This window comes from Vespa crabro, chromosome 3 (assembly GCF_910589235.1).
Source record: "Vespa crabro chromosome 3, iyVesCrab1.2, whole genome shotgun sequence".
Classification (NCBI taxonomy): domain Eukaryota; kingdom Metazoa; phylum Arthropoda; class Insecta; order Hymenoptera; family Vespidae; genus Vespa; species Vespa crabro.
In genome coordinates, this window is record NC_060957.1 from 5,732,662 (window position 1) to 5,757,661 (window position 25,000).

Sequence of the window (25,000 nt, forward strand, 5' to 3'; positions counted from 1 at the left end):
ACTTTTTTTACACATACAATTTTATTTCTCATATTATTTAGGTATTATATTATATTACATTTATATATTTTATTTATTATATATTATTCATATATTTATTTCTTATATATAATTATTTGGATATTTCATTTATTTATTAATTTTGCTATAAAATAAGAAATTCGATTGTTTTCTAACGATTACGAAATTAATACAATACCAATAACCATTCCAATGTTTTTATTGAAACCGTTCTAAAAAAAAAATACACAAAAACTTTCCTGCTTATTTTTCCAATCCTTCTTTTTTTTTTCTTTTTTTTCATTTGTCACCAAATGATTTAGAATCGTTCAAGCATATTTAAAGGAAAAAAATCATAGATCGTATTAGAGGAATGACTTGGAAGAAGATCCTTTCGCGTTAGAGCAAAGGAACACGGCGTTATAGATAGGAAATCACATTGATGGAAGATTTTCTGACATTTTGGTGTTTCCTTTCACAGGTACGGTATGACGACGAGGACGAGGACGAGGGTCCTCAACCGGATCCGGCGCTCGAACAAGGAGCACCGATCCCGGTTCGATTGCATAACGTATTTCCACCCGAGTTGGCCTCCACACCTCTCGAGGATATCGACACCTTCTATCAAAATCAAAGGGTATAAACTTTTTCTCTTTTTTTTTCTCTCTCTCTCTCTCTCTCTCTCTCTCTCTCTCTCTCTTTCGTTTAACTCACAATAAAAATATTATTTTATAAGAATTATTATAATTGTTTTTTTATTTTATTATTACTTTTATTTTTATTTATTTTTTGTATTAAAAACTTATTATATAAATATATATATATATATATATATATATATATATATATAAGCTATGTAATATATTACTTTTATCAATGATAATAATCATATAATATAATATATATAATATAATATAATAAAATATAATATTCAAAGAGAATTATAGTATTATATACATATATAATACAGGAGTTATATATATGTATATATTTATGGAATATTATATATTATTTAAAATGTAATATGTAATATTATACAAAATAATTAATTTTCGAATTTATTTTTTCGATTATTCCAGTAATTATTGTCAAACAAACAAAAATAAATTAATTAAAAAAAAAGAAATAAGAAAAAAAATAGAAAGTTTATTAATAATCGTATATCTTGATTCTTTTGTTTTTTCTCTCTCTCTTTCTCTCTCTCTCTTCTAACTCAGCAGACCTTCGTCGTCGTCAGCAAGGGAAAGGATATATTTAGGTTCTCAGCGACTGACGCGATGTGGATCCTCGATCCATTCAACCCGATACGACGCGTGGCTATCTACATTCTGGTTCACCCACTCTTCTCCCTCTTCATCATCACTACGATATTGGTTAACTGCATACTCATGATCATGCCCACAACGCCTACCATCGAGTCCACCGAGTAAGTATTTTTGAGCTTTTTTCTTCGATCTTCGTCGTTCGTTTGATCATCTATATCTACATAGAAACTTAATTTTCTATTTCCCTTTTATCTTTCTCTATATCTGCGTATTCCAACATTTTAATCTCTCTCTCTCTCTCTCTCTCTCTCTCTCTCTCTCTCTCTTTCTCTTTTTCTTTCTATCTATCTATCTATCTATCTATCTATCTATCTATCTATCTATCTATCTATCTATCTATCTATCTATCTATCTATCTATCTATCTATCTATCTATCTATCTATCTATCTATCTCTTATTTTTTTTTTACTTTCACATTTTATTTTTATTTATCTATTTATCTTTTTCGAACCCTTCTTCAACACAATTTATTATAATATAAAGAAGCACAGCACCGAACGCCACTACTCCCACACGCCCTCGTCCTGATGCCTTCCCCCCCTTAGAAACTCGAACTCGAAAGAGAAAACAAATATTATGTTATGATATAACAAGTTCGATTTGAGAGATTGAAAAAAAAGAAGAACAAGTAAGAAAAAAAAACAAAACCAAAAAATTTCTTTAGCTCCTCCATCTGCATCATCGATAGATTCATACGCATATCGTAGCGATTAAGTATCTTTAATTAAATGTTAATTAGATCTAGACGAAATCTAATCCATATTTTTTGATAACCGAAACAGTTAACATTTCCCTATTGATCCTATAAAAGAAATAATTTTTTCTTCAATTTTTTGCTTTTCTTTTGTTTTTTTTTTTTTTTTTTTATAAAAGTTTTCAAGACTTATTATCTATATATTTTAATCGTTCCGAACACACGAACCTAACATTTTTAGTACATTGTAGACGACACGAGTATACATGGGTATAGGTTGAGATCGATCAAAGATCCTTCCTTTTATACACATACTTATACTATGTATGTATATATATATATATATATATATATATATATATATATATATATATACATGTGTATATGTACATACACCTGTGTGTGTATATATATGTGTATCTTTTCTTTTTCTTTTTCTTTTTCTATCTAAAAGAACCAGTATAAGTTGATCGTAACCTTAGCCCGGCTAGTAACTCGCTCATCGACCGATCTCGATCTCACATTTTTCACTTATCGGCTTTAGAACGCGTATTAGGTAGAATTATCTCATCGATGGCTTGTAATCCCTTGAACTTGTCAACTTGAAAGACTATAATATAGAGATTTCGAATTATATTCAATACATATTATATGCTTTGTAGCTCCGATACATATACATATATATACATATACAGAATGCATTTAAATATGCAATGATTATGAAAGTGGCCTATTTTATATACATATGTACCAATATGTATATACTTTTTCTATGTTTATAGATATATTCTTTAGTTAAAAATAAATGATACATTAAATTTTTCAAGGCTACTCTCTTTATTATTATCATATACATATATATATATATATATATGGCAATATATTAGGTCATATGTAAGTATACATATATTTATATATTTTGTATATGTACTATATATATTCATACATCACACATGATAATCACAGTAGACATTTTGTGACAAATTGTATTCCGTTGGTAAGTTTTGTCCTAGTCTGTCTAGAGGTAGTCTACGCGTAGCCGATTCTCTCTCTCTCTTTCTCTCTCTCTTTTATTCGATCTTTTGAACTTCGAGGAATAACTAAATTAAACATTTAGAAAGACATTTTCTCTCTATCGTTGTTGCTTCACCGATGTCAAAGTATTGTTTTCTATTCGATGAAGATAGAAAGAGAAAGAGAAAGAGGAACAGAGAGAGAGAGAGAGAGAGAGAGAGAGAGAGAGAGAGAGAGAGAGAGAGAGAGAGAGAGAGAGAGAGAGAGAATCGAGCTCGACATTGTAATATCCGTAGCTGTCACTTGTCCACGTACCGATCTCTGGGATAAGTATTTTAATTTGCTGGTAGAGAATAAATTAAATAATGTGATGCGTTTTGGTAGATGCGACGTGTCATTAAAGGAAAGAAATTAAAAATTAAAAATTAAAAATTTCTCTTTTTCTCTTTCTCTCTCTCTCTCTTTCTCTCTCTCTCTCTCTCTATCTATCTCTTACTCTCTTTTCCTTCACTATTTCTTTCTTTCTATTTATCGTTCGAAGGAGAAGCGAGGAGGAAAAAAGGTCGACATATTGCTTTAGCCACCATTCTTTCAAAATGGCCGCGTCGCACTCCTCACGCAACACCCATAAATGAAATTACAGAAACAAAAAGAAAGCGGAACAAAAAAAGAAAAACAGAAATAAAGAAAAATAAATTTAATTTACAAAATATATATATATGTATATATATATATATATATATATATATATATATATATATTGCTATTACTACTGCTTTTACCCTTAGAGAAAAAAACGGTAGAAGAATATAATCGCATTTAAAGCTGAGTGGTGTATTTGTTGTTTTCAGAGTGATATTTACGGGCATCTACACATTTGAGTCCGCTGTTAAGGTGATGGCGAGGGGTTTCATTCTGCAGCCTTTTACCTATCTTAGAGATGCATGGAATTGGCTCGACTTCGTAGTTATAGCTTTAGCGTGAGTAGTTAAAACTTTATTTTTTATAAAGTGAACAAAAAGCAAAAAACGTACTTTGAAGAGAAAGAAAAAAAAAAATAAAAACTTAAAAATGTAAACAACGAAACAAAAAACCCAAAAACAAAGAGAACATAATAGACGAAAGAAGAGAAGAACACAGAAACAAAAAAGAAAAAACAAAAAAAAAATAATATACGTTCATATGTGTGTATATCGATATGGTCTGTCGCGCTGAGCACGTATAACGTGTGGCGAATGAGAAAGACGAGTTTAAAAAAAAAAACATAAAAAAAATAGAACAAAACAAAAATAAATAAAATAAATGGGTACGCGAAAAAGAGAAAACGTAATTTCTCGCTGGGCATTGGCGTTCGTTGGGATCATGAATCGTGTTCGAGTTTAAGGTCGTACGATATCTTACGCGATATCGAAATCGAAGAGAGAAGAGAGGTATACGCACGTCTTTTAGTTTTATCTTCCTTTTTATTTTTTTTTATTTTTTTCTCTTCGATATAAATTTTCATTTCCCTTTCTTTCTTTTCTTGTCTTCTTTCTTTTTTCTAATCTCCTTCTTTTGCATTCTCTATTTTTATTTTAAAATAATCTTAGAAATGACGCTTTCTCTCTCTCTCTCTCTCTCTCTTTCTCTTCGCGTTGATTTACCTAATGTATCTAAGTACATACTATGCGTCTTAATCGGTGTATGTGTGTGTACACAATATAATGTACCTACATATGTATATACTTGAGCACATACGACGCGTGTATTTTTGTGTAAAATAATGGCTTGATCGAAAAAGAATTTTTTTAATAGAAAAAAGAAAAAGAGAAACGAAGAAAAAGAAAAAAAGAAAAAGAAAAAATAAACAGCGTAGAAAAAAGATTATAAAGAAAAATGTCACCAACGAATCTACCTAAACAAATCTCTGCTACTAATTTCTCTCTTTAATCAAAAAGATATTATACATGTATATACCCACATAAATATCATTTTTATCACTAGTCGATATCGAATGAGGTGAGAGCGTAAGGCACGTTTCATAAATTTGTTTAATTTGAAAGAAAGGAGAGAAAGGAAAAAGAAAAAGAAAAGAAAAAAGAAAAATAAAAAAAAAAGAAAAAAGATATGTTTAGCACGTGCAAACGTCGGACTCACCTTTTCTGATCCTTTGTTCATTTTCTTTAGTCTTTCTTTTTCTCTTTCTCACTCTCTCTTTCTCCCTCTCTCTCTCTGTCTGTCTCTCTCTCTCTCTCTCTCTCTCTCTCTCTCTCTCTCTCTTTCTCATTCGTTTAGTCTGTAAAACACGTTGTTTCCTGTGTCCCTTTAGTTCGACGGGTAGATTCGTGGCACGACGACGATCTTAGCCGCGTCGCGGTGGCTGGACCGATTTCAAAGATCACAACGACCGCCGTACGACCCGTTGCGGGTCAGTGAAGCGTTACCCGAAAAAACGCTAATTAGTATCAAGTCAAATGTTCCAGGTTATGAAAGTAGAATTTCTTCGCTAGATACGTTTTATAAATACGCTATATTCAAATTTGTGTAGCAGTGATTTTTATCTGATATATATATATATATATATATATATATATATATATATATATATATACGTATATATTTTGTTCATTATCATTACAGATCACACTGATTTTATGCATACAGATACATACATTATACTCATTAGACAAACCTTTGAAAAAACTACATCTATTACTCGATTCACTATACATAGATAGAACATACATACTATATTTACATTTACATAGAGGAAATTTATTGAACAAAACACAGATACATACATATCAATACAATACATATATATACACGTATAGACGTATAGGTACATGAATTAGTATAGTTAGGTAGGGATAGAAATTATTTATTATCGCTAGTAAACCTCGGTCGAGGCGTAATTTTATTGTCATCGTAATTTCATTAGATTAGTATTATATTTACATATCGCGTGTATACAGGTGTGGCGAATTAGCGATTAAGAACGATCATTAAATGCTTCTTTCCAATTTTGATTTTTTTTCTCTTTTCTTTTTTCTCTTTTCATTTTTATTTCATTCTATTTTATTTTTTATTTTTCCGCATTCTTTCTTTCTTTTTTCTTTTTTTTGTAATCGTAATCCACATATACATATTTCGAAGTGGTATCAACGGAATATCGAGCAATTCATCATAAAAATAAAAAGAGTTAGAGCTTTTTTATTTCTTTTCTTTTTTTTTTATTTTCGTCTTTTTCATTCAATTTCACTAACGTTGACTGTTTTATACACGTGATTCATAAATCCTACTAAATGTAGACATGAATTAATCTTGTATCAAAGCGATATTTGTTAGCGTTAGGAATCACCTTATCAATAATAATCATGCTCACGAGCAATGATCTTTTTTTTTCGTTTACCCATTATTTGACAACGTCTTTGGAGAGAAAAAAGAATGAGTAGAAATGGTAAAAAAAATAAATAAATAAATAAAAAGATATACCACTTTGAAATAAATACTCGAGGACCATATCGCGTTATCAATTAACAATCACTAAAACGTTCTCAATCAGCCACTCGTCACTGTGTGTATACGTCGATACAATAAACCACTTGATAATTGTGTAGTTTAGTTACGTATACGTAATATTAAGCGTAAAGATTGATGATCGATATAAATATTACGTTATCATATCGATCAATGATCAAACGTGATCGTAACATTATCGATTCGATTCTATCTTTTTACGCTTTATGGTCTATTCGTCTCGAGTTCACGATCGAGTCGTCAGATCATTTGTCGATCTCGATCTCGATCTCGATCTAGATCTCGTTGCGAAAGTCCAGAAGGAACGAACTCGTCTCGTGATACCTATTATATATTTCCTTATGTCGTGCATGCAGTACACATATATATATATATATATATATATATATATATATATATATATATACATACATACGTATGCATATGTATATATATACATACATACATATATGTATAAAATTAATATATACAATATTATAAATTATACATTATATATTGTATATTTTATATATATGTATATGATAGTTATTTTAAAGGATACGCGCAGTTATCGAGCAAATTTGGATTTTTGCCAATAGGAAGTAGCGAGTATAACCTTTTTGAGTAACTTATTTATTTACGTCCTTAATTTCCCTCAAAAAAAAGAAAAGAAAATAAAAAAGAGCACCCTTATCCATCCTACAACTCGTTCAAAACCCTTTTCAAAACGTTTTGGTTTTTTGTTTGTATCACTGTAATATGTGTGATGTTCGGGTGTATTGCAGTTATGTGACGATGGGCATAGATCTAGGCAACCTTGCCGCTCTTAGGACATTTCGAGTCCTCCGAGCCTTGAAGACTGTCGCTATTGTACCAGGTATGCTTAGAGGATAGAATTGGTGTAGATGCAGATTATTTAGATGATTTTTTCTAGACACTCGTCACGATGTCGTTACTTTTACATTCTTTTCTTTTATATATACATACATATATATATATATATATATATATATATATACATATATATATATATATACATATTTATATATTTATATAAGTATATATATATATATATATATATATATATATATACATATATATATATATTTTCCTTTTCTTTCGAATTTTTCTGCCACATGATATATTCTTTTCTCTCTTCATTATCTCGATACCATGTTATCTCGTTTTTCTTACACAAATACTTTTTCCTTGATCTATATACATGAATACATATCAAATATATTTCGTCTGATTAATCTTTTTCCTTTTCTCAATCTATTAGTCATCCGTCTCAACCGTTCAACATCAATCAAAGATTATCATCGTCTTTCACATTTCATCATTTCTTGTTTTATCTTTCATTCTCTCATTTTTTATATTTCTTTGTCTTTCTCACTCTGTCTCTCTCTCTCTCTCTCCTCTCTCTCTCTCTCTCTCTTTGTATGTGTATATATGTGTATACATATATACACACGTACATATAAAATATTAATATGTGTATATATACATATATCTATCTTTCATCGATCAGCCGATCGCCATTATATCGTCATTATCATCATCATCATCATCATCATCATCATCATCATCATCATCATCATCATCATAATTTTTATTTTCATGACGAAAAAAAAATAAAAAACAAAATAGATAAAAATAAAAATCAAATAAAATAAAAAGATAAAAGAACAAAAAAAAAAAGAAAACAAGAAAAATTATAAAAGAGTGCATTTCGTCGTGGTCGAGTAATCGCGATAACGAATTACTCGTGTCCATTATTTTAAACACTTTCGTCCTCTTTTTTTTTATCGTTACGTAGGTCTGAAAACCATTGTCGGCGCTGTGATAGAGTCCGTGAAGAATCTGCGCGATGTGATAATCCTGACGATGTTCTCCCTCTCCGTTTTTGCGCTGATGGGCCTTCAAATTTACATGGGGGTCCTAACGCAAAAGTGTATAAAGAACTTTCCAACGAACAGCTCCTGGGGTAATCTCACCGACGAGAACTGGGAGAGATTCGTTAGCAATGAAAGTACGTATGCCGGTTGCCGATCATTGGGATGTTTCTTCTTCTTCATCTATTTTTGTTTTTTTTGCTCTCTCTCTCTCTCTCTCTCTCTCTCTTCCTCTCTCTTTTTTTCCTCTCCCTCTCTCCTTCCTTCTCTCTTTTTCTCTTCCTTTTTCCTTCTTCTTTCTCTGTAGCCATCCAATATACAAATCAATGACACGCAGCCTTCTTTTTGTTTTTTTCTTTCTATCTGTCTAGCTAATTGGTACGTAGACGAAGCTGGAAACATGCCATTGTGCGGGAATTCGTCGGGAGCTGGGTAAGTTCGTTTCTCTCTCTCTCTCTCTCTATCTATCTATCTATCTATCTATCTATCTATCTATCTATCTATCTATCTATCTATCTATCTATCTATGTATCTATCTATCTATCTATCTATCTATCTATCTATCTATCTATCTATCTATCTCTCTATCTATCTATCTATCTATCTCTCTATCTATCTATCTATCTCTCTTTTTCTTTCTCTTTCTTTCACTCTTTTGTTTCTTTGTTATATTATTGTTTATTTAATTCTTCTTTTCCATACAAACGATCTTAATCTAATAATTGTTAAAACTATAAATTTTAATACGAATCAACAACGTATCTTGTCGTTCATTTTTTTTTAAATCATATTATTCGATGAGACGATTAATCGAGTTATCCGAGTACAGGCAGTGCCTTCCTGGCTACACGTGCTTACAAGGATACGGCGACAACCCGAACTACGGTTACACGAGCTTCGACAGCTTCGGCTGGGCTCTACTTTCTGCCTTTCGTCTTATGACCCAAGACTATTGGGAAAATCTTTATCAACTGGTACTACGATCGGCCGGACCGTGGCACATGCTCTTCTTCATTGTCATCATCTTCCTCGGTTCTTTCTATCTCGTCAACTTGATCCTCGCTATCGTAGCGATGTCATACGACGAGTTGCAAAAGAAGGCGGAAGAGGAGGAGGCTGCCGAAGAGGAAGCAATAAGGGTATGCGAATGAGGACTCGTATAAAGGTGGCTTGTCAATTTTAGGAAAATTGAAATATTATTTTTTTTTTTCTTTTTTTATCGTACCATTGATTAAGGATCGATGGACGACGATTCGATCTATCTTGCAAATTATAATTGCATTTAGATCACGTCGTTTTAATACGATTCGTAATCATTATGTGATTATTTCCTATTATTTACAAGACCCCGCATACGGTCCTTAGACCCGTCGAAAGTCATATGCGTAATTGTCCTTTGACTTTCCTTTGACGTTTATTTTTTTTTCTTTACCTTTCAGTTTCTTTATTTTTCTCTTGGATTTGAAATATTTATTTGATTTTTAATTATGTTTTATATATTTATATACATACACGAGGAATAGTCATGGGACATTTATGACACGTCTCGCCGTCCAGTAATTTGACAATTTTTCCTTTTTTTTCTTTCTTCTTATAATACTTATGATTTCCTTTTTTTTTCTTTTTAGAATAGACGATAATCTTTATAATTGGCATATAGTATTGATGAGTTTTTATGTATGTATATATTTCTTTTCAATCAATTATACAGGGTGATCACAGTGATGTATTACCAGAACTTTAGTTTAATATTTTAGTTAATTATTTTAATATTTCTAGTAATATTTCTGTAGTTTAATATTTCTGTGAATTATTCAATTTAATAAAGAAAAAAAGTTTGAGACGTGTATGTTATATTCTTTGAAATGATGCATATTATGTATAGAGTATTAAATAATTTTTATTATTGCAAGATCGAATACTGAAAGATACTCCAAAGTTTTTCAAATGTTACTCAATTTTTTTCTATAACATTAGATAGTATCAAAGTTGCAATATTTAATGAAATAATAATTACATCTCTTTTGTTATAGAAAAAAAAAAAAACAAAAATTTGAATTCCATTTGGAAAACTGTACTAAATTCCTAAACTTTCGAATGATATAACTACAGACTTCTACAAACTTTAACGCCAGAATTAATACTACAAAACCCTGTATATAATCGTTACTTATGATTTCTCTGTTAGAGAAAAAAAGAAAAAGTAAGAAAAATAGAAAAATACGAATCTGTTAAATATTACGTTTAATTTTTTTTTCTCATATCGATTTACCGGACGGACGTGTATTAAATCCAAATTGGTATGACTTACCGACGGGTCTGAAATCGCAAGCGAAAATAAAAAAAAAACAAAAATTGATCGTATTATACGTAGTTTCAATTGTTAGTTAAAAATAATGATTGCAAAGACATAAAAAGAAAGGATAAGAAAGAAAAAAAAAAGAAAAGCGATAAAAATTGAATCATCGTTCGACGAAGTGGAGGTACTTTCTTTTTTCTTCGATCGCGTCGCGATTTTGAATGATCAAAAAGAGGAATAAAAAAAAAATAAAAAATAAAATAAAAAAAGACCAAAAAAAAAAAGAAAAGAAATTGAAATGGGTCGATGTGCATATATGTAGCTTGATTTGATCTGACAGGAAGTCGAAAAAGCCATGATGGTGAAGGAGAACAAATTAGCGGCGCAGGCAGCCGCGAGAGAAGCAGCTGCGGCTGCCGCGGTAGCAGCAGCTGATCAGATCGTCAAGTCACCGTCGGACTTCTCTTGTCATAGTTATGAACTCTTCGTTGGCCAGGAAAAGGGTAACGACGATAACAACAAGGAGAAGATCAGTATAAGATCGATCGAGTCTGTTAGCGAGCATAGGATCAAGCAGATCAACAACAACCACAGCGCTGCCAGTAAAGTGCGGAAAGTCAGCGCCGTAAGTTTCGTCAAAGGATTTGCTGATGTAAACGTCTCTCTCGAGTATTTTATATTTATTCCCGTTCGACGTAATATTGACGTTGTATTATCACTTATTATCTGTGTATTCCTTAGTCTCGACTCGTCGTATCCGTTCTCTCGACTTCAAACCCGCTGACGTACATACACACAGATATATATACACACATATGCACATACACTTTCTCTTTATCTATCTATCTCTCTTTCTCTCTCTCTCTCTCTCTCTCTCTCTCTCTCTCTTTCTCTCTCTCTCTCTCACTTTCTCTCTCACTCTCTTTCTCTCTCTCTCTTTTGTATTCTCACATTGAAATATATCGGAGAGAATAGAAAAAAAACAAAAACAGAAAAAGAAATAAAGATAAACCAAAATAAACTTGAAAAAGCAGATACGAGACGAGTCGAGTTTGTTATTGCCTGGATAGAGCTTGCATATAAAGTAAAGAGTATCTCCCCCATTGTTATGTAATAATTTAGCATGCTCGTCATACATACGTATCTTAACTTATAATGCCTTATTTGATTGTGTATATTTTTCTTATTTTTCCCATTATCCGCAATATGTCAATCCTTTACGTTTGCGTAGCTTCCATCCATAAAGAATCTATCTCCAAAGCCCTTAGATTCTTCGTATCGTTTGTTTTTCTCTATTTTGATTCTAAAGTTGAATTCGTTAGTCAAAATCTTTTTGAAAGGAGATACGAAAGAACGGTGGATTATCAAGAAAAATTAAAAAAAGAAATCTTTCTTAGATTTTCGAAATGGATTTAACCGATCTTTATATCTCCATTTTGTCGATGAAATAATCGTATATATATAGATATATTTTCTATATCATCAATGTTCTAATGTATGCGTATACGTATTATTTTTTATTCGAACGATACTCCATTCGTATAGTTGTGCTCTCTTTCTCTTTCTTTCTGTCTCTCTGTCTCTCTCTCTCTCTCTTTCTCTCTCTTTCTTTCTCAAACTTTTTATCCATTTCTATGTATATGTGTGCTTCTCTGTAAGTATTTTTTGTGTAAAAAAAAAGAAAAAAGAGTAATGAAAAAAAGAAAAAATTCTATCTGTAACAATATAATATACATATATATATATATATATTTCTACATATATCATATAAGTATTATCAAGTGCCTCCTTGGTGTACATATTAGAAAAGGTTACGAGCCGTTTGGTAGGAGATATCTTTTCTTGTTTTTTTCTTAAGGTCTCTCGCGCCGCTAATGGCCAGTTTACTTATGCCTACCAGGAAAGCCTGCGGAAGGTACGTGTGTTACAACGTGTATCTCTGTCACAGCATCCGACCCGTACGTACATAATAGCACCGTACAAAGAAAGAAAAGAAAAGAAAAGAAAAGAGAAGAATAGAAAAGAGAAATATGAGATTTATTATATAGTACCTATTCCACATCACTCCTATCGACAACATTTTCTCACATATTTTCTCTCTCTCTCTCTCTCTCTCACTCTCTTTCTCTCTCTCTCTCTCCCTTTTGACTGATCGACCGATCGAGTTTTTTTTGTCATATCTCGAATTTTCTCTTCTTCCAGAAGAATATTTTTTTTAATTTTCATTGGGAGCTATGTACATTCATGCATATATATATATAACGAAAAGAGGGAAGAGCGAGTCTGTTTACGTCTAAACGTAAATTATAAGAATACAATTTACTTTCTTTACATTTCTCAAGATATTCCTTGATATCGTTAATTTTTCGACGTCGAGTGATACGAAAAAAAAAAGACAAAAAGAAAGGAAAAAGAAAGAGATTCTTTGATAGTGGCTTGTCGGAATATTTTAAATAATTTCTCTATGTTGATATACAGTACTGTGCAAATGATACCAAGAGAAGGGGGAATAAAAAAAGAAAAAAAAAAGTGATTCGTTAAACGGTTGTCAGAATATTTTTAATAATTTCTTTATATGGATATATATATAATGTGAAATGAAATCTTAATTTGTGACCAATTTTTCTATCATATTTTTATTTCCCTAATATTTGTTGTATTTGTTATTTCTCTCTCTCTCTCTTTCTCTCCATCTCTCTCTCTTCCTTTTTCTCCCTTTTTTATCTTTCTCTCTCTCTCTCTCTCTCTCTCTCTCTCTATCTCTCTCTCTCTCTTTCTCTCTTTATGCGTGTTTAACATTTATTCCAACAACCCGAGAGAACGTATGACTCGAGACACATCTAGGAAAAGTGTTCAACAAGAGAGAGACAGAGAGAGAGAGAGAAAAGCGGTGGTCCGCTTTGTTGTTATTACAGGCCAGCCTTAGTCTGCCCGGCTCACCTTTCAATCTTCGCCGGAGTAGTCGTGGGAGTCATCAATTCACGATACGGAACGGTCGAGGTCGATTCGTTGGTCCACCAGGTGGTGACAGGAAACCCCTTGTACTATCGACCTATTTGGATGCCCAGGAACATTTGCCTTATGCCGACGACTCTAATGCGGTTACACCAATGTCCGAAGAAAATGGGACTATTGTAGTGCCGGTTTATTATGCGAATCTTGGCTCGAGGCATTCTTCCTATACGTCACACGCGTCGAGACTATCTTATACGTCGCATGGTGATCTTCTAGGTGGTATAGCCAGTGCAATCGGCAAACCAATGACCAAGGAAAGTCGATTGAGAAGTAGATCGGTTAGGCCACCATCGGTTAATGGTCATCTACCTGATTGTAATCAAAAATATCACTGCGTGAGTCCCATACGTATTATTAATATGATTGCGTTCAAATGTATTCCAGAAATTATTGAAAGAACGATAAAGTTATATCGATTGAAAGTTTTATTTGATAATTTTAAACGATTAGACCGATAATATCAATATCATTGAAATATTTTTTTGATATTCTTTATCCAATATCCGATCATTTCATTTTTATTATTTCAATATTTATTTATTTATACATTGTACATTTTCTACATTCGCATTATACGACATATTTCATGATATTTCAGGAAAGCGACTTGGAAAGCGATCCCATGGGCAAAGCGAAGCAACAAGATAATCCGTTCATCGAACCTTCTCAGCAACACGCCGTCGTCGATATGAAGGGTAAGATCGAATAAAAGTTTCATCTTTTAATAATACGAAGTTACCGTAGGAAAAAGACAAAAAACGAAATGAAGAACCCGAGAAAAAAAACAAAAGAAAAGAAGAAAAATATGACATTTTCGTAAACACATTCGTAAATCGTAAATGTTATCCATCAAATTCCTTTAAGTGTTACTCTTCCACCTTATTATTCCATCGGTCCACACTTTCGGCACTCTGTGTCATCCTCTCGTTTAATTTGTCCACCACACACCGTGTGACGTGCATACCTACACTCTCTTTTTTTTTCTTCTTTCCTTTCGCAGATGTGATGGTGCTCAACGATATTATCGAGCAAGCAGCAGGACGTCAGAGCAGAACACCCGAGCAAGGAGGTAATGACGTGCAATCGACTCGTTCGAGCAATATATTTTTTTAATCCTCTCTATTCTCTATCTATCTATTTATTTAACAATCTATCTCCCTTCCTCCTATTATGATTATCTGTCACCTTTGTCGCAAGTGTGTTTATCTTATTGTCTATCGTTCGATGTATATACCTATTACTATTACTACTACTACTACTAATATTACTACTACTACTATCACTACTACTACTACTACTACTACTACTACTACTACTACTACTACTACTACTACTACTACTAATATTACTACTACTACTATCACTACTACTACTACTACTACTACTACTACTACTACTACTACTACTACTACTACTACTACTATTACTACTACTACTACTACTACTACTACTACTACTACTACTACTACTACTACTACTACTACTACTACTACTACTACTACTACTACTACTACTACTACTACTATTACTACTACTACTATTACTACTACCACTACTATTACTATTACTATGAGTGGAAGTTATACCTTATACATACCTTGTGTTTGTAATTTTCATCCATACTGAACGAACATACAAATGCACATATACATACACATGCACATAAACATACATACACATGTATACATATTTATATACATACATACATACATACATACATACGTATATATATATATATATATAATTTACTATATATATTAGGTGATGCTGGACGTTTCTTTGGCTGCGCGTGTCTATCTCTATTTTCTTACATCGTAGATTATATAGTATATCGATACGCTTATTCTTTTAAAAAATCGGTTATTTCAATCCGCCATTTTTTCCAATTGATTTAACAGTTGAACACGCTCTTGTCTCTTTAAATGTAATCTCACTTCTCTCTCTCTCTCTCTCTTCCTCCATTTCTCCCTCTCCTTCTCTCTCTCATCCTTTTTTTATCTCTTTTTTTCTTCTTCTTATTCTCCTTCTCGTGTTATTATTATTATTTTTTTTTTATCATCAATTTATACCCTACGATTCGCAAAGGAAAAATGAACGCGAGAACGGTACTATATTCGACGGGATTCAAACGATTTGAAAATAATGTTTTTCGATATTGGTAAAAGGAGAGAATATGTGAAGTGTATTAATTTTTTTTGGGGAAAAAGAGTTTGACCGCTTGATTCTTTCTACACGGCAGGAATTTAGCGTTTATCTCGTTGCGGTTGCACGAAATATTTCAAGCTTTCGTATTACATACATATAATAGTGTGTGTGCGTGTGTGCGTGTGTATATGTACGCGCGTGTGTGTGTGTATATATACATATATATATAGGTATATATATAGGGCGACTTCGATAATCATGGTATAACTGAGAAATGGTTTATTTCTCTTGAGATGAGAATTCTTGATTAAAATTTTTTTATTGGTACATTTGTATTAAAAAAAATCGATTTTAAATATTAATCGAATTCATCTGATTTAATCGTTGTTGAGAATTGATGTACTATGTATATATATATAGACTACATAATAGAAAGATTAATAATGAATTGTAATTAAGTATTCGTGATATATTTAATACTGGAACATTATAAAAATAATTACTTTTATATTTTAATTGATTATTAAAAAAAGAAAAATAAAAGAAACAGATTATAATTATACATTATTATTATTTAAAAATAAAAATTTCGAATTGATGAATAAATATGATATAAAAATAATTCAATAATTGCTATTTATGATTGTTTATATTATAAAGAAAAAAAAGGATTTTATTCAAGTGATTTGTATATAATCTCGAATTGATAATTGACATGACCCAAAGTGATAAAAATAAGCCTATAGTAATAGCTTTCATGTTATTTATAATGACAGTAAATGATTTTTGAAAATTCTACAAAATAATAATTAAAAAAAAAGAAAATAATTTTATTCAAGAATTTATATAACCTATATTTTCTCAAAAAAAATTTTAGTTTACTGTGATTATTATGTCATCCTGTACACATCATTACCTAGATTTCGTTTTTTTATATATAATAATTTACGCGCGCAAGCAGAATTTCTTTAGGATATTTTTCGATCATTTTTTTCCGCCATCCGCTTTTTATATTCGTCGCGAATTAAGATACAAGCAGCAGCACTGCCGCGTTTGGCTGGGTTTGCATTGCACAATTATTTCTCGTTAAGAGAAAATGCTAATAGAGTGAAATTTCGCGTGAACACTCGCCACGTCTTCGTTCAATTTTTTTTTCGTTTTTCTTTCTTTTTTCTTCTCCATTTCGTTTCTCTTATTTTATTTTCTATTACTCTCTTCTACTTTCCTTTATGAATTATAACTGGCACGCAAATTTGCATCATCGTTGACGGCACTGTTATTTAAAAAATTAGTTCTTCGAACGTTGCTTTTCATTCATGGATGTATTTTATTAGAAAAGGAGAAACAAGAAAACAAATAAAAAAAGGAGGAATCTCTATTGTTTTACGATTTTAAGATTGAGTATGTATTCGTTGAGTTTTGAAAGTCATTTCGAAAGATAATTAATTAATCAATGTTAATGAGAACAATGAAGATTCATTCGTGAACTGAAAAATAGAAAAGCATGGAATCATTTCGAATTTCTGTATTTTGCATTTGTAACGTCGAAGAAAGTTTGCTTCCTTTTTTATTCTTTTCTTTTATTTGGATTTTTCTTTTATCATTTTATTTGTTTCCCTTAAAATTATTCTAAATTCCTCGACATTCCTTTCTCAATCATTTTTGCTAGTGCTTGTTTCTTTCCCACTTTTAATCTCATCGATCGGATCATCCTCAGCTTGCTTGCTTGCTTGCTTGCTCGTCAACTTGTTCACCTGCCCGTGTAAAATTTTCTGAACAGAAAAAAATACGTGCTTGAAATACGATATCGATCAAAAAAAGAAAGAATAAAAGAAAAAAGAAAATAAAATAAAAGAAAGATTGAAAAAAGGACAAAAAGAAAAGAAAAATAAAATTAAAACGAACGAAATGAAAGATTAATAATAAATAATTATAGATAATCTGAGAAAAATTTTTTTCTGAAATAACTGAAGAAAGAAACAAAATGTGTAAAAATTAAAAACCTCTTTCCCCAAAAAGAGTGGTGCCAGACAAAATGACTAACGCGCGTTACAGTTTCGACCTATTACTTTCCGACAGACGACGATGAGGAAGGGCCCACGTTAAAGGAGAAAATATTGGCCGGAGTCTTACGTTGCATCGATATCTTCTGCGTTTGGGACTGCTGTTGGCTCTGGCTCGAGTTTCAGAAATACGTATCTCTTTTGGTATTCGATCCGTTCGTAGAACTCTTCATTACTCTTTGTATCGTTGTTAACACCCTCTTCATGGCATTGGATCATCACGATATGGACAAGGACATGGAAAAAGTCCTTAAATCCGGTAACTACGTAAGTATATATATATACATACATATATATATATATATATATATATATATATATATATACACTATTATTTTAACGTCATTCGAATTATCACTATTTTGGATCGTTCAATAATCGATTATTTATATCAGATAAAAATTTGCAAATTTTTTGTTTTATTAAAAAATTGGATATTTCTCATTACTGCTATACTCAATAGCGAATTTAAACGAGGCGATCGTTTACAGCTCACACGAGATAAGAGATTCTTACATTATAAATATATATTTATATAGTATTGTATAATAGATGTAATTTAATATTCGGTGATTAGTGTATAATCTTTTTTCTCCATATTTGCGATTACGTATAATTCGAATTTGAGCAGTTTATTTCTTGCTTCATCATTTGAATGAATAATTAAAACGAGACAAATTTTTAATGCCTCGAATACCTTGAACCCTAAATTCGCCACTGGTTATATCTAGTTCTATCTAATAATTTTAAATGATATAATTGAGATCTATGGAGTATTTAGTATGAATTTTTGTTAATATAAATAAAATGAAACAATTGAGGGAGAAGGCGGGTGCTGGAGGGAGGATAAAAAAGAAATAATTGATACATCTAATGAATTACATCTAGATCAATAAAAAAAAAAATTATATTTATATATTTTTATATTTTTTATTTATTTTAAACACTCGGAGAGATAATTGAGTATAAAAAAAAACTAAAGCAATTATTTAACATTTCAACGTAGTTCTTCACGGCTACATTCGCCATCGAAGCAACGTTAAAGCTGATAGCTATGAGCCCGAAGTATTATTTTCAAGAAGGTTGGAACATCTTCGACTTCATCATCGTCGCCCTCTCATTACTCGAATTAGGTTTGGAAGGTGTTCAAGGTCTTTCGGTATTGCGATCCTTTCGATTGGTAAGTACGATCTATGAGAAATATATAACATGAGTCATCTCAAGGAGCAACGATTTTCGAATCTTAATCAACGTGTATCTCGATCGATCGATCGATTTATCAAAAAAGTTTTTCATTATTTTATATCTAATTAAACTAAGTATTAATATCTTTTTATTAGGAAAATTAATTATCGGACCTAGTTCAATATCATAATATTTAAATATAAAATATCAAAAAATGTTAATATACCTAAATTACAATGCATACATTTTTAAATCGTTTAACACTGGAATATTATTCTTTGTTCGTTTTTATAATTTTTATTTATCAGACGCGATCGCATGTATTTATTTTAATTAATTGCTTTATATTTTGGAAAATTTCTCATTGTTCAAATAAATAATAATTAATCAATCATTCGTTTGATTAGCTGAGAGTGTTCAAGCTGGCAAAATCATGGCCCACATTGAATCTACTGATATCCATCATGGGTAGGACAGTTGGTGCCTTGGGTAACTTAACGTTCGTCTTATGTATCATCATCTTCATATTTGCGGTGATGGGTATGCAACTATTCGGGAAGAATTACACCGATCACGTCGATCGCTTCCCGGGTGGAGATTTACCCAGATGGAATTTTACCGATTTCATGCATTCCTTCATGATCGTCTTTCGTGTCCTGTGCGGAGAATGGATCGAATCGATGTGGGATTGTATGCTGGTCGGAGACGTCTCTTGCATACCGTTCTTCCTCGCCACCGTCGTCATCGGTAATCTTGTCGTACGTATTACTTAATGTCGTACGTATTATCGTACGTATCAATTAATGTATTTTAATGCGATTAAGAATAATTTATTTTACACGGTTGTGTATACATAATAGTACATTTCAGAAAATCATCGACGATTTAAACATGGACCGTTACATCCTTCTTGATGATTTATTACCTCTGACGAGTATTGGTCTTTCATTTGTTTTTACAATTTAATTTAGAATAGAACGATAATAATAATAACAATAATGATAATGAATTAATTAGGAAGTAAAAAATTTGAACGTTTTTCAGAAGTTTATTATTTTTATTCTCGCTTACGAGAATACCGAAGTTAATGTTTTCGAATTAGGATCAATTTTTTTTCGTTGATTAACAATTAAAAAAAGAAAAAGAAAGAAAGAAACGGAAGAAATTAAAAAACAAAAAATACTTCGAACCATTGTTCCAGTTCGAATTCATCAATTTTCAATCTATGAAAATTTTATTAACAGGTGCTGAATCTCTTCTTGGCCCTGTTACTGAGCAACTTCGGTTCATCTAATTTATCGGCGCCGACTGCAGACAACGACACGAACAAGATCGCGGAAGCGATCGATCGGATAGCACGTTTCGTTAAATGGATCAAGCGAAATGTCCTTTACATTGCTAAGTTGATGCGAGCCAAATTCACCAATCAGATATCCGATCAGGCGCCAGGTGAGGGACCGTCCAACAGTTGGAAAGAAGGTTTATATCCAATCAGATCGCTTGCTGTGTGCGCTGTGTAGTTCGTGGCACTGTTTTCGGTTCGGCTTTTTATTACACTCATCTCGGTCAAACATAATGTCAGTCGACGTTTTTTTTTTCCTTTGGTTGATTTTTTCTCACCAAAACGATTTAACAACAACGAAAAAATAATAAATCAATAAGAAAACACGCGCGCCATCTTTACTCGTCGAATAAAAGGAAGATCGTTGACTGACACGTTTTTTCGTTTATTACGCAAATTCTTTTTCTGATTGTTTCGCTATTTTTGGTTTTTTTCTCTACAAAATTACTTTCGAATTTTCGTGAATTTGGATTAAGATTAAAAAAAAAAAAAAAGGAAAAAAAGGAAAGAAAGAAAGAAAAAAACATGATCGAATCATGTGGGTGGGGATTTGAAGAAAAGAAAAGAAGAAAAAAATTCGTGAAAACGCAAGAAAATATTTATTAATTTTGCTTAGCTATTTAGCCGCCTGGCAGTTATATGTTGCTTCGCTCGTTATTTTGGGTCCGCGTTTTTCGTCCGAAAGGTATCATAATAAATTTCAAAAACTATGAAACAGCAGGAAATACGAAGATTGGGTGGGTGTTCGAGTATGACTCGAAATCGGCGAATGGAAACAAAGGATCGTTCGATGATCATCGAGCGATATTATAGATCGCGAAAGTACGATTAGATAGAGGTAGTCCAGTTAAAAGTAATGTGATATCGATAAGAATGTAATTGCATTATATTCTTATAAAAAAATTATACCTATTTTTTTACAAAAAAAAATTTTTTTAATAAGTGTTCACAAAAATATTCGTATCTATTCTTTTCAAAATTAAATAATTTGTTTTTTGTAGATCGGATTGAGAACTCTCTGAAATTTTTAATGTACCATATGTTTATTTAATGTATACATGTTTAGAAAAAAAAATGTGAAACCAATTATTTTTATAAAAAAAAAATTATTTTTATAAAGAAGAAACGAATAAATTTTTTCTTTTTTAAATTTAATTTCTTCTATTAAATCTTTATAACAAGTTAAACAATTTTTTGATAAATGTTTAACCAGATCTATGAGATACTTTTGTATTCTTTTCTTTGCTTTTTTTTTAATACATATTTTTGTTAATGATGAAAATAATGAGAATCTTTATTTTGTATTTTTTTTTTATTCCCTATCAAAATGAAAAATTAATCTTCATAAAATTTTTCACGAGTCTTATATAATATTATGGATGAATTTTATATCGATATGAAGTGATATTCTTCAATTAAAAAAAAATATTCGAATATTTTTGTGACGAACAGATGTATAATAAAAGAAAGAAAAAAATAATTAAATGTAATATAACTTCTGTAGATCATTTAAATATCTTATCAATATCACTGAAGAACTATGTAGATTATGAACTGTTATTAACAGTCGAAATATAAATTGAAACTTCACTCGAGCATCGCAAGGAACACGAAAGTCTCGAGTCGATGCTCTTGCATGCTGAAATTGAAAATATGTGATTTAAAAAAAAATGAGAAAAGAAGAGAAACGCTCGTCGATCTGTTTTTTTAATTTCCTTTCTCTCTCTCTCTCTCTCTCTCTCTCTCTCTCTCTCTCTCTCTCTCTCTCTCCCCTTCCCTCTCTTTTTATCTCTCTCTTTTTTTTACTTTGAACTTCTTCGTCAATAATAATTACCTATATTGCTTATTGTCTAAATGATTTGAATGATTAAAAAAAGGACAAGAAAACAAAATCAAAAAAAAAATGATCAAATATAAAAAAAAAAGAAAAGACAAGTAGTTCATCGAACGACGCACGTTCTTTTCGAATGCGAGTCTCGTCGAAAGAAAAAAGGGCGGGTTAGAGTTTTTATGTGACTGTGCAGATGGAATTGATCGAGATGGGGACCTAGATCTTGCAGATAGCGATTTGGAAGGGTATAGAGATAAGAAGAGTGCGAAGGAGTTGAATCAACTCGAAGTAGCCATTGGCGATGGAATGGAATTTACTATTCATGGTAAGCGTATCTTAATATCTTCATAATATAAATGTCATTTATGGACGGTTGGCATGACTTTTATGGATCGTAATAAAAAAATAGAAATGAAAACAAAAAAAAATAAAATAAAAAAACGGACTAGCGAGTATAATGTTTCGGATGTTACTATTTCTTATTTTTTTTTCTCGATCAAAATCGTTAAATGTTTGATCGATATTTTAAATAAACAAACAATATTTATAATGAAATATCCGTATATAATATATAATATTCATACGTGACGCTACTAAAATAATATCCATGATGACCTGATGCAACATTCACGTAATCCATATACTTAATTATTTATACCGACCAAACAATATTCGATTTATATAACGACCGATTTATTTTTGTAAAACATTTTCTGATCGATTAAAAAAATATGGAGAAAATAAATAGAAGAGTTTTTCGGGATAACATCAATTGTAATTATTCTTTTTCGAAGGAGATCTGAAGAACAAATTGAAAAAGGGCAAGCTCTGTATGAACAATACCAAGGTGATAGGGAATTCAATAAATCATCGAGACTATAGATTAGACAACGATTATATTAATCAGAACGAAGAGGACACGATTAGGTTTGTTTCTAATTATCTATTTTAATATCAAAACGACACTTGGAATTTTAATATGTTCCTCTTTCTTTCTCTCTTTCTCTCTCTCTCTCTCTCTCTCTCTCTCTCTCTTTCTCTCTCTTTCCCTCCTCTCCTTTTTCTCTTTTAATAGTAACAAATCGTATGGCAGTCATAAGAATCGACCGTTCAAGGACGAAAGTCATAAAGGTAGTATGGATTCGTTGAATGGTGAGGAAAAAAAGGATGCCAGTAAGGAAGATCTTGAGCAAGACGAAGGTAATAACAAACTTTAATAAAGTTTATTAGAATATTTTTAATATTTTATACGAAAGAAAAATGTTATTTTAGATTTAGAAGAGGAAGGTGATGAGGGTGACGGTATAATGGAGAGTGAGATAATACATGCTGATAAGGATCCCATAAATTCCGATTACCCAGCTGACTGTTGTCCAGAAAATTGTTATAAAAAATTCCCATTTTTGGCTGGCGACGATGATGCTCCATTTTGGCAAGGTTGGACGAATTTGAGGCTGAAGACCTTCCAACTGATCGAAAATAAATATTTCGAGAGTGCTGTTATAACGATGATCCTATTAAGTAGTTTAGCTCTCGTAAGTGTTTTCATTTTATATTTATATCAAAATAAAATATCACGTTTTATTATTAATTTACAATTTTACGTTCTAGGCCTTGGAAGATGTCCATTTGCAGCAACGACCCATCTTGCAAGATATTCTTTATTACATGGACAGAATTTTCACTGTAATTTTCTTCCTCGAAATGTTGATCAAATGGCTGGCCCTTGGCTTCAAGAAATATTTCACGAATGCTTGGTGCTGGCTCGATTTCATCATTGTCATGGTAAGTTACGAATCTTTTTTTTTTCTAAACTTGTGTAATACATGTCTTAGTGTGATATTACTAGGTTTTCCCATGGAGGCGTGTAATCACTAGGATTTTTATTACATTTTCCATTTCACGAAAAGTGACATATTTAACATAATATATATATATGATTGCACGCTCTTCCTCTAAATATTTACATTATCGGCCATCGTGCGATTTCGCCTCAATTTTGTCAAACAACAAATACGAAAAGGAAAAAAGAAAAAAGTAGAAAAAGAAGAAACTTATCTTTTTAATCATTATAATCGAACAAAACTATTCGAGAGAAATCGTTCGAGGAATCGAAGCGAGGTGGACTCTTCTTACATGTATCAAACTTACTCGATTCGAGCATATGTGAAGCGAAAACCCTAACTAAAAATATATAATATATATATAATAATATATATTATATATATTATATCTAAACAAACAAAAAAAAACGACGTCAAAGTCGTATGAAAAGAAACAATCGTGCTGGAATTGAGTGATTAGTCCTAAGTCTTTTTGAAATTGTTAGTCATGAAAAAAAAAGAGAAAAGAAATAAGAAAAACAATCTTGCCCATGAAAAAATCTGTCCGTTTAAACTCCCCGTTTATATCTATTTATATCTCTTATTATCTATTCCTCTGTCTAACTATTTATCTATCTATCTCTCTCTTTCTCTTTCTCTCTCTCTCTCTCTCTCTCTCTCCTCTCTCTCTATAAATATATATATATATATATATATATATATATATATATATATACGTACATATATTTTTCTTTTTTACATTCTTTCAATCCTCCCTCCCTCCACGATTTACCTTATGAATAAAAATCCCTATACGAAGCACTAGGAGCCGAACGTGGAAGCTTCCTGTGGATTTCTCTTAATCGATCA

At 31.3% G+C, this 25,000-nt stretch overlaps 1 protein-coding gene across 19 annotated transcripts in view; it reads left to right on the forward strand.

The window, feature by feature from the left end:
- The window catches only part of LOC124422898 (sodium channel protein para), a 57,687-nt gene that overhangs the window by 19,451 nt on the left and 13,236 nt on the right, over positions 1 to 25,000 (forward strand). For 4 of the 19 annotated variants that reach the window (XM_046959880.1, XM_046959866.1, XM_046959869.1 and 1 more), the window contains 20 exons: positions 482 to 637; positions 1,221 to 1,426; positions 3,886 to 4,014; positions 7,318 to 7,409; positions 8,352 to 8,564; positions 8,799 to 8,859; positions 9,257 to 9,566; positions 11,067 to 11,351; positions 13,642 to 14,076; positions 14,340 to 14,436; positions 14,742 to 14,810; positions 17,942 to 18,216; positions 18,956 to 19,129; positions 19,542 to 19,892; positions 20,379 to 20,613; positions 22,501 to 22,632; positions 23,102 to 23,234; positions 23,383 to 23,507; positions 23,580 to 23,842; positions 23,919 to 24,092. In XM_046959880.1, the coding sequence (XP_046815836.1) occupies positions 482 to 637; positions 1,221 to 1,426; positions 3,886 to 4,014; positions 7,318 to 7,409; positions 8,352 to 8,564; positions 8,799 to 8,859; positions 9,257 to 9,566; positions 11,067 to 11,351; positions 13,642 to 14,076; positions 14,340 to 14,436; positions 14,742 to 14,810; positions 17,942 to 18,216; positions 18,956 to 19,129; positions 19,542 to 19,892; positions 20,379 to 20,613; positions 22,501 to 22,632; positions 23,102 to 23,234; positions 23,383 to 23,507; positions 23,580 to 23,842; positions 23,919 to 24,092 (3,915 nt within the window). Of the gene's footprint in view, positions 1 to 481; positions 638 to 1,220; positions 1,427 to 3,885; positions 4,015 to 7,317; positions 7,410 to 8,351; positions 8,565 to 8,798; positions 8,860 to 9,256; positions 9,567 to 11,066; positions 11,352 to 12,584; positions 12,642 to 13,641; positions 14,077 to 14,339; positions 14,437 to 14,741; positions 14,811 to 17,941; positions 18,217 to 18,955; positions 19,130 to 19,541; positions 19,893 to 20,378; positions 20,614 to 22,500; positions 22,633 to 23,101; positions 23,235 to 23,382; positions 23,508 to 23,579; positions 23,843 to 23,918; positions 24,093 to 25,000 lie in introns of all 19 variants that reach the window. The other 15 variants (XM_046959868.1, XM_046959876.1, XM_046959874.1 and 12 more) reach the window with 9 other exon arrangements.